Source organism: Lycorma delicatula, chromosome 4 (genome assembly GCF_047948215.1).
Source record: "Lycorma delicatula isolate Av1 chromosome 4, ASM4794821v1, whole genome shotgun sequence".
Lineage (NCBI taxonomy): Eukaryota > Metazoa > Arthropoda > Insecta > Hemiptera > Fulgoridae > Lycorma > Lycorma delicatula.
Window position 1 is genome coordinate 75,211,614 of NC_134458.1, and position 13,717 is coordinate 75,225,330.

General features: G+C 27.9%; 1 protein-coding gene across 1 annotated transcript in view; it reads left to right on the forward strand.

Annotated features, from left to right (window-relative positions):
• FoxP (forkhead box transcription factor P) overlaps nucleotides 1–12,862 on the forward strand; it is a 70,369-nt gene extending 57,507 nt beyond the window's left edge. Inside the window, exons 10-12 of the mRNA XM_075361965.1 lie at nucleotides 5,795–5,873; nucleotides 8,692–8,783; nucleotides 12,664–12,862. Of these exons, the coding sequence (XP_075218080.1) occupies nucleotides 5,795–5,873; nucleotides 8,692–8,783; nucleotides 12,664–12,862 (370 nt within the window). The remainder of the gene's footprint in view (nucleotides 1–5,794; nucleotides 5,874–8,691; nucleotides 8,784–12,663) is intronic.
• The last annotated feature ends 855 nt before the right edge of the window (nucleotides 12,863–13,717 follow it).

The following is a 13,717-nucleotide window of genomic DNA, read 5'->3' on the forward strand; positions in this document are numbered from 1 at the left end:
TTTGCCTTTGAACCTACAGTTTATGAAGTCCAGCTTTGAAAAGTACATACAATTTTTTTTTTAATTTATCGACTTTTTAAAACCTGGAATGATAGGTTCTGGCTATCTCTTTACTTCTTTTTTAAAAATGGTACCATTGTTCATTTCAGAACAAAATAAGTTATTCTGTGTAGTATAGATTATCTTGGATTATTGATCTCAACTCAATACAGTCGATTTGTTTTTTAACAAATTTTATTTTAAAATAATTATATGATAATTCTGTTTTTTTTATCAACTTCATAAATTTTCTAAAATCAAATTGTCTATGATCTACTTTTACAATAGTATGAAATAGCTGTTTTCCAAAAATTCCATTCTTTTTTTGCTATTTTTGTAACTTATAATAAATTATTTGAAAGTCTTGTGTGAGTAAATTAGCCAGACATCTGAAATATATAATATATTCCTGTTAAGGTTTATATAGACATTTTTCATATATAATCTTCTCATGCCGTGACTGTGCTGTTACCTCAATCCAAAACCACTTTTTTATTTTCCTTATTTTGTCTATTTCAGCCTATTTCCCAATAACAGCCATGCTGGGTAAAGTAAAAGAGGTTTCTTCTAACTAACTGAGAAGTAACTATGTTGCATCAATCTATAAACAGAAGTGGTTAACATATCTTGTATGTTCATTTTATCTTTCCCTTTAATTAGCCTACTCATTTCTGCCTCACCAACCCTTTCTAGAAACAACCCTATAAATCCATATACCATCTATAGTTATTTTTCTTCTTTTTTTTAGTTTTTCATTACTCTCAAAATTAATTACAAATATTCAGTTTTTGAATAATTTAGTGCATGAATTTTTATTTTACATAAGTATGTGAGTTTCTTAATAATACAATAAGGTTTTGTAAAAGGTTTCAATAAACATTTATCATAAAACATGAATTGTAGTTAAATTACAATTTTTGTTTTCTAATAATTGTAATTGCTTTCAAAATTTCATAAAAAACATTACATAGAAAAACTTCTTTGACATGTTCCTAAACCTACATGAAATGCATACATATACTTCACTTTTTATCTACTGATGTTTAGTTCTGTATATATGCAATTTTAATATAACTAAGTGCATCTAACTGAATCACTTATTTACTAATTCCAGTTATTAAATCCAAACATGTTTATTTTATGGTTTAATTATATACTTTTATAGGTAATAGATGTAAATAATAAAATAACATTGTTGTTTATCAGTAAAATCAATCAACATTGTAACATTACTATGCAAACAAGCTTAGTAATTTATCAATTAGATTGTTGATTTGTCTCAGGAGAAAAGAAGCTCAAATTTTATGTGTCTGCATAGGTGATATTGATCAGGCTTCTCTGATTTCCATTTTATATTGCCATTTTTCTGTAATTTTCTGTTGTCTTTTATATCCAGAAGACTGTCTTCCTAAAATTAGGCTATATTGTAGAAAATAATGTTATATCTCTCTTGTTTAGACTGCAAATAAAAACATTTTTATATTACATTTCATAATTCTAAAAAAAAATCATACATATTTGTATTCATACTGTTATCATTCACATATCTGTTGTGTTCACATATAATATTCATATATACCCTCATACAGATTGTATTGTTCCTGTTCTTCCTGTGCTTAAATTAATTTTAAAAATTGTTTATTATAACACTTGTATATAATCTCAATTAATATAATTAAGAAACAGTAGAGTTTTGTGCGCTTAACTGCTACTTTGGTAATTTCATTGTGATATTATATGGTAGGCTTCATCTATGGAATGTTTTACGGCCTTGCTGTGATGTATACTATACTTTTCTTACAACTGTGATGGGGTGAGTGGTATTCTTTATCCATGTTTTGTTATAAAAGTATACATTGCTGAGCTACCAGGCAAATTTTGTTAGAGCCTTATAACATCATTTTATGAGATCTAGGTAGTACATTTATTTAGATTAAGTCTGTGTAAGAGCAGTATAATTGCATGTGATTATCATGCTCAGAGTTGACGTGCTACTTTGAATAAAGAAATAACAGTATATAAAAAAAATTAAGTTTGTTTATATAAACTTAAATATTTATTTTAATTAATATATTCTATGAGAAGATTTTCTGCTTCCCAGTGGTTAACTGCTGTTACTGTTTCCTTAGATGCCTGTTTAATATTCATACTGAATGATAAGGAATTTTGATAGTGCCTAGTATAAGACATTTCCAAGATGCCAGAAGATGAACAGAAGTCATACTGAATTGTCTGATTAAAAATCATTAAGCAAACATATATCAGTTCTGTACTTAAACAGTGCATTTATTATTTTACTTTTCTTTGTCCTTAATCATGTACATTTATTTTTTTTCATGGTGCTTTCTATTCTTTAGTTATGATTGTAATTTAACAATAAATAAAGTTTTTATTGTACAAAGTAGTTTTCTGATAATATTTTTTTTATTAATTAATTTTTTTATTAATTCTTAATCATTTAAGGTTAATTATTTGAACTGAATGTAAAATTTTACAATCTTTTTAGATCTTCTCTTTTTTGTTTTTCTTATTACTATTAAGGTTACTGTTATACGAATTTCACTAGTGTATTTTATTATGATTATAATAATAATGATAAAGCAAATAAATATGAGAGATACTTTTACCTTATTGTATCTAATGTTTTAATGATCAAATTACATGTGAATTTTTAAATGATTTGACTTGTTCCTTTAAAATCTTTTCTTGTTAACTGTATGAAGTAATCTGATAAGGTGAGAATACTCAATAAATATAACAAGTCTACAGGTTTTTTTTCATTCTAAGTATATGTATCATCGCTTTATATTTTATCAAAATAGCTTCTTATAATTTTGCAGCTACGCTGTTTGTGTTAATGTGTGTGTGTGTGTGTGTGTGTGTGTATGTATATATATATATATATATATATATATATATGGGTGTGTGTGTGTGTGTGTGTGTGCACATGCATGTGTGTGTTCAAGGGAATGCACTCTCTTTTACAGGTAAAAACAATGCAATAAGTTAATTCTAATATGAAAATTTATTAAGTACTAAATAATGAGACTATGTAGTAATATATAAATTATATGAAAAAATTCATAAAACTATTTATAAAAATTTGGTTTCGAAGGCAGACAAGTTCATTTGATTCCCAAAAACACATATCCAGTACCATTTTTACCATACATTATTAATATATTTATATTAATTACTTTCAAAACTCAACAACATGGCTAAAAAATTAATTTAAAAGTGACCTTAGTTTTATAATATTGAAGAATCTTAAACTAAATATTCAAGTCATTGATCAAGTGTTAATAAAGATAACACAAAGTAAGAACGTGTTACCAGAATATGTAATAGATGAGGTTGTAGTTACTAAATAATGAATAAATACATAATTTTTTCTTTAAGTGAAAACAGATTTTTTTATTTCTATTCTCTTAATCATATTTATCATAGAAATATCATAAAGTTGTTTTATTACCATAATAAAATTTCAAAATCAGGTTACTCCACAGTTTAATACCAATGATTTATAAGTCCTCAATTATTTAAGTTAAAAAAAAGCAACCAGTGTTTGCATGAAAAATTTAATAACTTAATATTATTAAAACAGTAATTTATAATTGTCAGAGCCATAAAAATACAACAATCAGTTTTTTTAGCTCTTCTGAACAATTATTAAAGGCAGACATGTTATCTTTGAAGAAGCTCCTCATATACAACTTGTATACTGTTTATCTATAGTGTGGTTAAATAGTAATGATTCCTAGAAAATTAAAATATAATGTAAGAATTAGATCATTCTATAGAATCAACAATAATTTATTTTTCATTACATTTTATTTTGTGTCTGTATGAGATATTAAATCGTACTTTAGGAAATGAAATGGAAATTGGTGGTATCATTTTGCAACCTTTTTTTGAGAATGCATATTCTAAACTCTTTCAAATACCAGTTTTATTATTTTTTTTTTCAATGTAAATCAACTAATGCTTGAAATTAGATAATAAATAATAAAAATAAATTTTCTATTATAGGATAATAGTTACTGATTGCTTATGAACAAATACTTAAATATAAATGTCAATCAAATAATGAGAACACTCCACTTAGCATTTTTCCGGTTAAAAAAAAATTAGTTTATGCTGTTATAAAAAAGTTAGTTAAAGTGAAAAATTTGTAGAGCTGTTCTGATGTTTTGTGAAAATTGATTTCACTTAGTGAATAATTCTTTTTAAAATAAAAACTATTCAATGGCTGAGTTACATGGCTTCTGTACCAAATCACTAAACTTCCCAAACATGTCAGTGACATTATTTGTTGTTTAGTCTGTCTTTCCAGCAATGCATTACCTATGCTTTCTTTCTTTTCAACTGTGTCACTTCATTTTTCCTCTATTTATCTTTATTCTGCAATCCACTGCAATACCTTAAATTTAAGATATAATAATAATGTTATGTTCTTACATATTTGATAGTTTATAAAACTTATTTAGTATAAATTTTAAGATTTTGTTTATTTAAATTGCAATATTAAATTTGACTGTAGTTTTCAATTGTTGTAATTTTGTATTATTTAATGTGTGGGGAAAGGATGATTTCAGTAAATTTGGTTCTATAAAGAAAATATTATTGTTCTCTTAATTAGTTTTTACAAACATTAGCAGTTCAAATATTTGTTTTGGTATATGCATGTGCATTTTAGTGTTTTGTTCATTTCAAATGGATTTCCAATTGCAGTCAGGGAAGTGTGCTAACCAGAGCCAGAAGCCTATTGTATAATAATGTCCTCATGGTTGTCTATGAAGACTTATTTGTATAGTTTACACTAATAAAAATGATCTACTTCATAGATACCAGGTCTGAGTAAAACTGCAGCATATGTCATATCAATTTAGTCTACACCAAAAAATAGAGTTCCCTAAATGATCTCAGGTTGTTTGCCTGGCAGGCTAAAGATAGTATATGCAAGATCTATGGTTTTATTGACTTTTTCAAGTCATCTACTATGTTAATAAAATACTGCCTTATCGATTTATTGGTTATGATCTTTTTGACAATACACAATAATATTAAAAACCAAAAAATCTAATGTAATTTCATAAGAAACTGAAATAGGATTTCATTTCCCACACCATTCCAAAAAGATATATAAAAGCAAAAAGTAATAAAAACATGCAACTTTTATTGGCATCCATATTTACTTTCACTTAGGATAAATGGTATGAATATTAACAAATCACCAAGATATATATACCAGTTTGTTTACAGTTCTAGTATTGTTTCATATAGTATGTTCTTATTTTTATTTTCTATTACTGTAAGTGACCTTTTTTTTTATGAATGTGTGACTCATCATATTTCTTTTTAAAGATAGAAATATTTTTTATAAATTGCAATGGTAAGAATTATTGTTTATTCTCTGGATGATCTGATAGTATTTTTCAACTTGATGTACTTTTTACACTTTTTTTTTTGTAAATTTTAAGTTTGAATCTTCAAGTGTTTTTTGGATTTAATAGTTTTGATTTTAAATTAATTATCTGAAATGGTATTGTATGCCACTAATTCTTTATTATTATTGTTTTGGAATAGATATTTCTCTAATGTTTACTCATTCATGCGCTGCTTCCTTAGTGTATTGCACATTTATTTTCTTATTTTGTTTTTTTAATCGGATCCTACTTTTATGTTTCATTTATAAAACAGATTTTTAATTAAATAAATAAATTAATAAATTTTCTATTTTAATTTTATTTAACAGGGATGCACCTGCTGAAGATAATCTGGCTGTGGCTAAAAATTCAAGAGTTTATGGTGACTCAGTTAATACTAATATTCAGGTAAATATTTATTTTTTATTTTTTGTCTTAGTATGCACACTTGCTTATAGATCTTGAATATTATTTTTTGTAATCCACTCTCATAATACATTCAAAATGTATGCAGTAAACTTGGTTAAACATATAAAAATGTACAGTTAATATGAAATGTAGTAGCTATGTAATTTTAATATATTATTAAAATTATTTTGTTTATGCATTTTCAGAAACTGTTTTGGCAAGATCCTCTGAAAAAAGGAAGGATTTTGTTGAATTGCATTATTCAAGAATTACAGATTTCTCTCTCAATCTGAAATTAATTTGGTTTATGTTTTAGATATTGTTGAATATCTGGACTAATGTCTCACACTTATGAAAATTATTGGTATCAAATCTCATTCTAAATTTAACTGTTTTGCATAATCAAGCAGTATATTAATTCTTAAATGTATCTGTATGAAAATATAAATTTTATTATAAAGCTGTCAAAATATAAGATAGAAGCAACAAGCACATGTCTTACAGGATGGAAGAAAATTCAAACTACCCTAAAATTAAATTTTACGTACAAAAAAAATACCTGATATTTCATGAAGATTGAACACTGTTTTATTGAAATGATATTGTACTGTTTAGCTTTAAAGGTCTTAAAAAAGGCACTAAAGTTGTCAACACTATTAAATATTTATTTTTGTTTGCATATATTCCCACTGGAATATTATATCTTAGGGCTCCTTCAAATGTATTAATCAGTAGTGCGATACATTTAAAAAAATTTAAAAACCATTTTTTCTTCTTTAAAAAAAAATCATGCTACTTTACTCATAACAAATATCCTGGCATACTTAGAGAGTTGTTTATGGATTTTAGCGGACTACAATTTTTGTCTAAAAATTATTTGATCATAATGAAAACCTTAAGATTAGCATGACTCAATCCTTTATTATTGCATTTATATTAAACTACTTTCTGTTGCCAACTTGAGGCAGTGAGAATCAATACATTATTTCACAACAAAAAGGTATATTTTAATTTATTGTTTTACACTATCAGTCCAGTCTTTCTTAAGTTGAAATGAAGAACCTTAGGTACAGTAGGCATCAATCCCTGTTACTTTCTTTGTTAGCAATAATGTTGACTATATAGTCTGAAGTGATCAGAGTAAAGATATCACATTGTATTAAAAGACATCAGTTGTATTACAGTCGCACTAATGTCAATAGAATATTCAGCTCAGTGAAGAAGTTAAAAAAAATATTTCACTCTTAATTTTTCCTAGAAAATTTGGTAAAGGATTTTGTTACTCTTGAAAATGATTATGTCATTACTGGAGTGACTTTGACTCAGGTCAGGTTACTTATTATTCTTGCACACCTAGCAAAAAACCAGTATCAGTTGTACCTGTAATCAGACGTACGATCACCCAGTCGCTGAAGTATGAAACTAATTTTTATATTTGTGGTATAGAACTTGGCAGTATATTACTGAAATTAATAATTTTAAGTTTTATATTATTCCACTGTACTGTTAAATTATATTTTAATAGAGTGTTTATATTAATAGAATTCAAAATGTAATATTATATTATACTATATTTTAAATTCTGTATTGTTGTGTAGTTTTACGTATATATGTACATGCATGTATATTTACAATGTGTAAATGAATGGTTTATTCATTTTACATATTGTATACAAATACTGAGCACTAGAGGTAAATATGTTCTACATAGGAAGAGTATTACAAGATTGGGAGTACTTCCTGTCACCATTACTGTTACTTAAACTCAGACAAATAATATTTTGTTATATAGTCTTTGTGCTATTAAAGTCTATATTTTTAAAAGTATTAATATTTCTTTGCGATTGTGATCAGAAACTATGACTTTGGTCTCAGTTATCTATATACTCATTTTCCATTCCAGCATCCATTGATGAAATTCCAATACTCTTAGTAGCACTTTTATGACATGAAATATGTTACATCAGAATTGTGAACAAGCTCTCTCTGATTAATGGAGAGTTTACATGTGCAAATTCATAAAAAACAATTTGCATTCTAATTCAAAAAATTAAAAAAAAAATTAAAAATTTCAAACAAAAACTACCACTATCTTAAACATTTTTCTACCAGATGATGAGACTTTCAAAGCAAAATTAACAGCAATTACTTGTAACAATTGCGAATGTTAAAATGAACAAAAATAAGTCTGAAGTATTGTTAAATATCTAAAAAAAGAAGTATTTGAAATTGAAGACTGCTATTGAAGATTAAAAATTTATAGATATGTTTAGTTTAATACAAATTTACTTTTTTAGGCTTAGAGAGAATAGTGATAATTGCATTCTGTTTATGATGCTTTTACAAAAAAAAAGAAAAGATAACATTGTTAAATTTTAGTTACCAATATTATGAACATACTATGAATTTTACTACCTGAGCGTTACAATATTTGTCTTTTCTTAACAGCTACTTTACAAGCACTCTGGTACAGATAGAATAATAAATACCAGTACCTATTGATAGAATAATAAATACCAGTACCCAAACCTGGGTAAGATGATTAACTGCATATAATTACAATCTCATGGTTGCTTAATCCTTGGAATACCTGTGGGAGTACTACCATGATAATTGAAGGAAAAGAATCGAGGATAAATGTCAATGGTCTAAGCCATATTTAACCATAGGGTATACCAGTACCTCATTGTTTATACATTACTCAATTCTTCTAGACTTACATTCTCATTGCACAATTTTAGTCACTCTGCTTTTTGTTTTCTAGTTTACTAATTATCTGTTTACTAATTCTAATAATTGATAATTTACTTTTTTAAAGGGACCTTTAGCGGATAGTGCATTTCCACCTTATGTAGGAACTACATCTCCGCTGCAATCTGACAATGGACCTCCTTCTCCTAAAAAACTCAGGTAATGGTATTATTTTATATTTTATGATAAAATTATTGTTTGTAGACATTACTAGAACAAAAAATAATTAATTTTACTTTTTTTTATAAACATACTATGAATTTTACTACCTGAGCGTTACAATATCTGTCTTTTCTTAACAGCTACTTTACAAGCACTCTGGTACAAGACACCTATTAATAAAAATATTGAACAATTTATATTTTTATGAGTTCAGGAATTGTTTGTATCCCTTGACTGCAATTTTAAAATGTTATACATGTTTAACTGTAATCAGAATTTAAACACTATAAAATATAATACTGATTTATTAAAAATATATTTTAAGGCATAATGTGGTTTTACCAGTTTATATTTGCAATAAACTCGTGAACTCATTACAATAAATCTTAACTTCTCTTGACAGACATCAGTGGTATTCCCTTCAAAGTAATCCAAATTAGGAAACTATGCACTAATGACAACACATAGTCCATTCCTCATTGTAGTTTGAAAATAATTTTTTTGGAACAATCTCAGAGTTGTCATTTTATTTCTTTTGATATAAATTGGTTTAACTGAGAACAAAGAAAAATCATTGCAGACCATAAATGGTGAAGAGATTAATTTTAGCATAATTATGATTTTCTAGTTAAAAATTGCCTCATAAATAATACCATATGGAGAGGTGCATTGTTATTATGCAGGATCCATTAGTTGCTGACGTAAAATTAAAGAAGATTTTATTTAACATTTTTACTTAACCTTCATCATTCAAATATTAGTTTGTGTGTCTTTGTTTTCTATTTTGTGTTTGTTTACTCATTCTAATACTCTCATTCGCTCTCTCGCAAATGCAAGTATGTTTATATATGTGAGTGATAATTCTCAGTGAATTTTTCCGTTAATATCAAAAAATCTAGCTAGATACATTGTTTGACTTTGAATTTGGACCGATGAAATAATGTTATATTTGTAAACTCAGTGTTATTTCATGTGATAGTGGCACAAAATTTCATTTAACCACTTCAACAAGAGATAAATATTAAAAATTTAAAAAACATGACTGCAGTTTTTAATTTTTTAAATCTATTTAAACTTACATATATATTTATATAGCCTATGATATTCCTGGTAATGTAAGGATTCCAATGCATGGTCATACATCTAAATTGGTTCAGCTATTAAACTGCTATGGTGAAACTAACATGTATGTGTGTGGTGATATATATATATATATATATATATATATATATATATATATATGTGTGTGTGTGTGGTGATACATACATGGATACATTACCATGTATGTATTACATGGTGATGAATGTAATATATACATCACCATGTATGTACGAGGTGTGTGAGAAAAGTAATGAGATTGGTAAGACTGCGACCAAACTGGCAACGCTGTCTACTGGTCTGTGCTAGACCGGTTTGTTTATCCCTTCCACATACTCAGTACGAGTTTCAACTCTGTTTAGCTAACACATTATTTTTGACAGCACCATCAGTGAAGTTGTGTTTTTGTTGTGTGTTATGAAAATTGACCATTGGAATTTAGAGCAACGTTGTGCAATCAAGTTTTGTATTAAACTTGGGGAATCTGTGAGTGTGACCTTTGAAAAGCTGAAACAGGCCTATGGGGAACATTGCTTATCAAGAGCACAAGTTTTCCGCTGTCATAAATCAATTTTGGAAGGCCGAGAACACGTTGAAGATCAACCTTGCTCAGGGAAACCTTCAACTTCAAAATCTGACAAAAACATTGATCATGTAAGGGTTCTTGTGAGATCAGACCGTTGTTTAACAATAAGGATGATGTGTGAACAGTTAAATTTAAACACTTTCACCGTACATCAAATGTTGACAGACAATTTGGACATGCGAAAGGTTTGTGCGAAATTCGTGTCGAAAAACTTCACAATGAAAAAGAAGGACAATCAAAGAAACGTGTGCGTTGATCTTCTTGATAGGTTTGACAATGACCAAGAATTCTTCAATTGTGTGATCACAGGTGATGAATCTTGGATATTTGAGTACGATTGAAACAAAGCAGCAAAGCGAAGAGTGGCACACTTCGTCATCTCCTCGACCGAAAAAATGTTGAATGAGCAAATCAAAGATCAAAACCATGTTGATTTGCTTTTTTGACAGTAGGGGTATTGTGTATAAAGAATTTGTTCCTCCAGGACAAACAGTCAATCAAATGTTTTACAAAGGTGTCCTTGAGAGGCTCATGAAAAGAGTGATTCATGTGAGACCGGACATTGCAGACAAGTGGATGCTTCATCATGACAATACCTCATGTCAAACAGCCATTTCTATCAGGGAATTTTTGACCTCAAAATGAATTCCTACGGTTCCTCAACCCCGCTATTCACCTGATTTGAGTCCTTGTGACTTTTTCCTTTTCCCGAAATTTTAACATGTCTTAAAAGGACGTCATTTTGAACTCTGGAGAACATTCAAAAGACTGTGACCGACCAGTTACCAGTTAAAGCCTTCCAGCGCTGCTACCAGGAGTGGGAACAATGACTCTGCCAGTGTATAGCTGCCCAAGGGAACTACTTTGAAGGGAATAATATTGTTGTTTGAAAAAAATAGAAACTTTGGTAAGTAAAAAGTCAGTCTACTTTTCTCACACACCTCGTATTACATGATAATGTGTGTCATCATGCAATACATAATGGTGATATACATCACCATGTATGTATATCATACATACATACATACATACATATACTTATAACAATTACACTCCTTTTTGGGCAGTTGTATAAAAACACTAGTTACATGAATAAATTGATCAAATGATATATTTGAAAAATCTATCAGATGAATGAGTAGTTTTTGACAAACTCGCATCTCAATGCTTCATTCTGAACAATTCAGAAACCTCGTTTCTTATACATGAGATGCGAGTTATTAAAAAATAACTCATTCACCTGATAGATTTTTCAATTTTTTAAATTCTATTTAAGCATATTTATGTATATACATATTTGTACAGTCTATGACACTCCTGGTAACATAAGGATTCCAGTGCGGGGGTCATACGTCTATTAAATCTGTTCAGCCATTGTGCTGCTATGGTGGAACAAACATACTTACATACATACACCTTAAATACATTGCACTCCTTTTTTGGCAGCCATGTAAATTAAAGAAAGGGATTATTAGTTAATATTTAGCAATAAAAAAATCATGCTTTCATGATCGAACATACTGCCTGTCATAAAATTATATGATTTTTTTCTTAAATGTTTATAAACAATAAGTAAGAAGCAACACCAACAAATAAGAGCAAGAAGAAAGAACATGCTTACATGATCAAACATACTGCCAGTATGTTCTCTCTCTCCAAATTTCCAGTTACCATTTGTCATAGTGCTGTCACTTATAACATTATTACCAAAACATGACACAATTATTGATGGATCTTGAGGGAGTTATGTTCTTGTGCTTGCAAAAAAGTAAATCACACCATTCACTTCACAGTTGGTAGGGGAATAATGACAGGTTCATTTCACATTGTCATTGTCTACCGCTTTACTGACACTGAACAAAAGGAATGGTAGATATTCCATCTACTATCCTTTTTGTAGCAGTATCCTGATGTAACAGAATCTTGCTGTTAATATTTTGTCATCACTATATCTTATTTTCTTCAATGTAACCTTGTAATAGGACTTATTTTATGAGTATGTAAAGAACGTACAAGTTCAGAAAAGCTCAAAAAAATGTCATAATACCAGAATTTGCCCAGATCACTTTGCTTATTGTGATATTACATTGTTGTCACACTTTAAAATAATATTTACTTATATACTCTCTTTTTAATGATGCAGCTTCTATATTTGTCTTCGAAAGATTATTTTAAAATAAATATTTTACGCAGGTTAAGCCATGAAGAAGATTTAATGCACTTACAACAAGAAAATGGAACACATGCGTACTCGCATCATATCAGAAGATCAGAGCCGTTAGAGCATCCCTCTCAGCAAATGGAACCTTCTGACCAAGAACAAGAAGAAGTTGCTGAAGACCTTTCAATGGCTGCTGATGAAACAGGCAATGAAAATGGTGCTGAATCATAACACCCAAAACTGTTTTGAATGAATAAAACAAGCAATTTTTCTACTTCTAATAATCTGTATTATAAATGTAAATATTAAAATTAAGGATCTTTTATCAGTGAAAAAACTCCAAAATATGGTGATTTTTTTAAAAGAAAAAACTTATTACTTATAAACTGTCCATTTCTATACATATGTACAATACTGTAATTTTTTAAATATATTTACAGCATACATTCATGGCTGTGTGGTGGAGACCTAGTCTCATTTGTTTATCTTATTCCATTCAATTTAGGAAAATTGTATTTTTTATTTATTCATTTTATTTAAGGTAATGTATTTAACTTGTTTGGGAATCATTCAGAATAAAAAGAAGAATTTGTTTGAATTCATTTTTATTTTCTTTTTTATGCTTTATAAGTAATAATCAACTTCTTGCATGAAGTATATTTACATTTTTTGTTACAGTAATAGTATTTGTATAACCAAAAGTAATATCTAAAATAATATATTTATTGTATATGATTCAGATGCATTAAATGGTTCTCACCTGTAAATTTCTGTTGTAAATTAGCTAATTTAACATATTATCTTTTAACAGTTTTAATTTTACTGTTGCTTGAAATTCGTTTTAGTATGCGGTTAGGTCTGAATTTCTAGTAAATAATTTGGCTTCAATGTCACGATCAGATCTTTTTCATTGAAAACTATTAATTTTGATGACAAACTGAAACAAGCATTAATGTAATTTTTTTAAAGTCATTTCATAACCATTTTTAATGCTTTTACAGCCAACTTCAGTTACTGGACTGGTCACATAAATGGCCACAAATGTGACTGAAATTATTTTGACATGAATTAAAAAAAGTTATATTA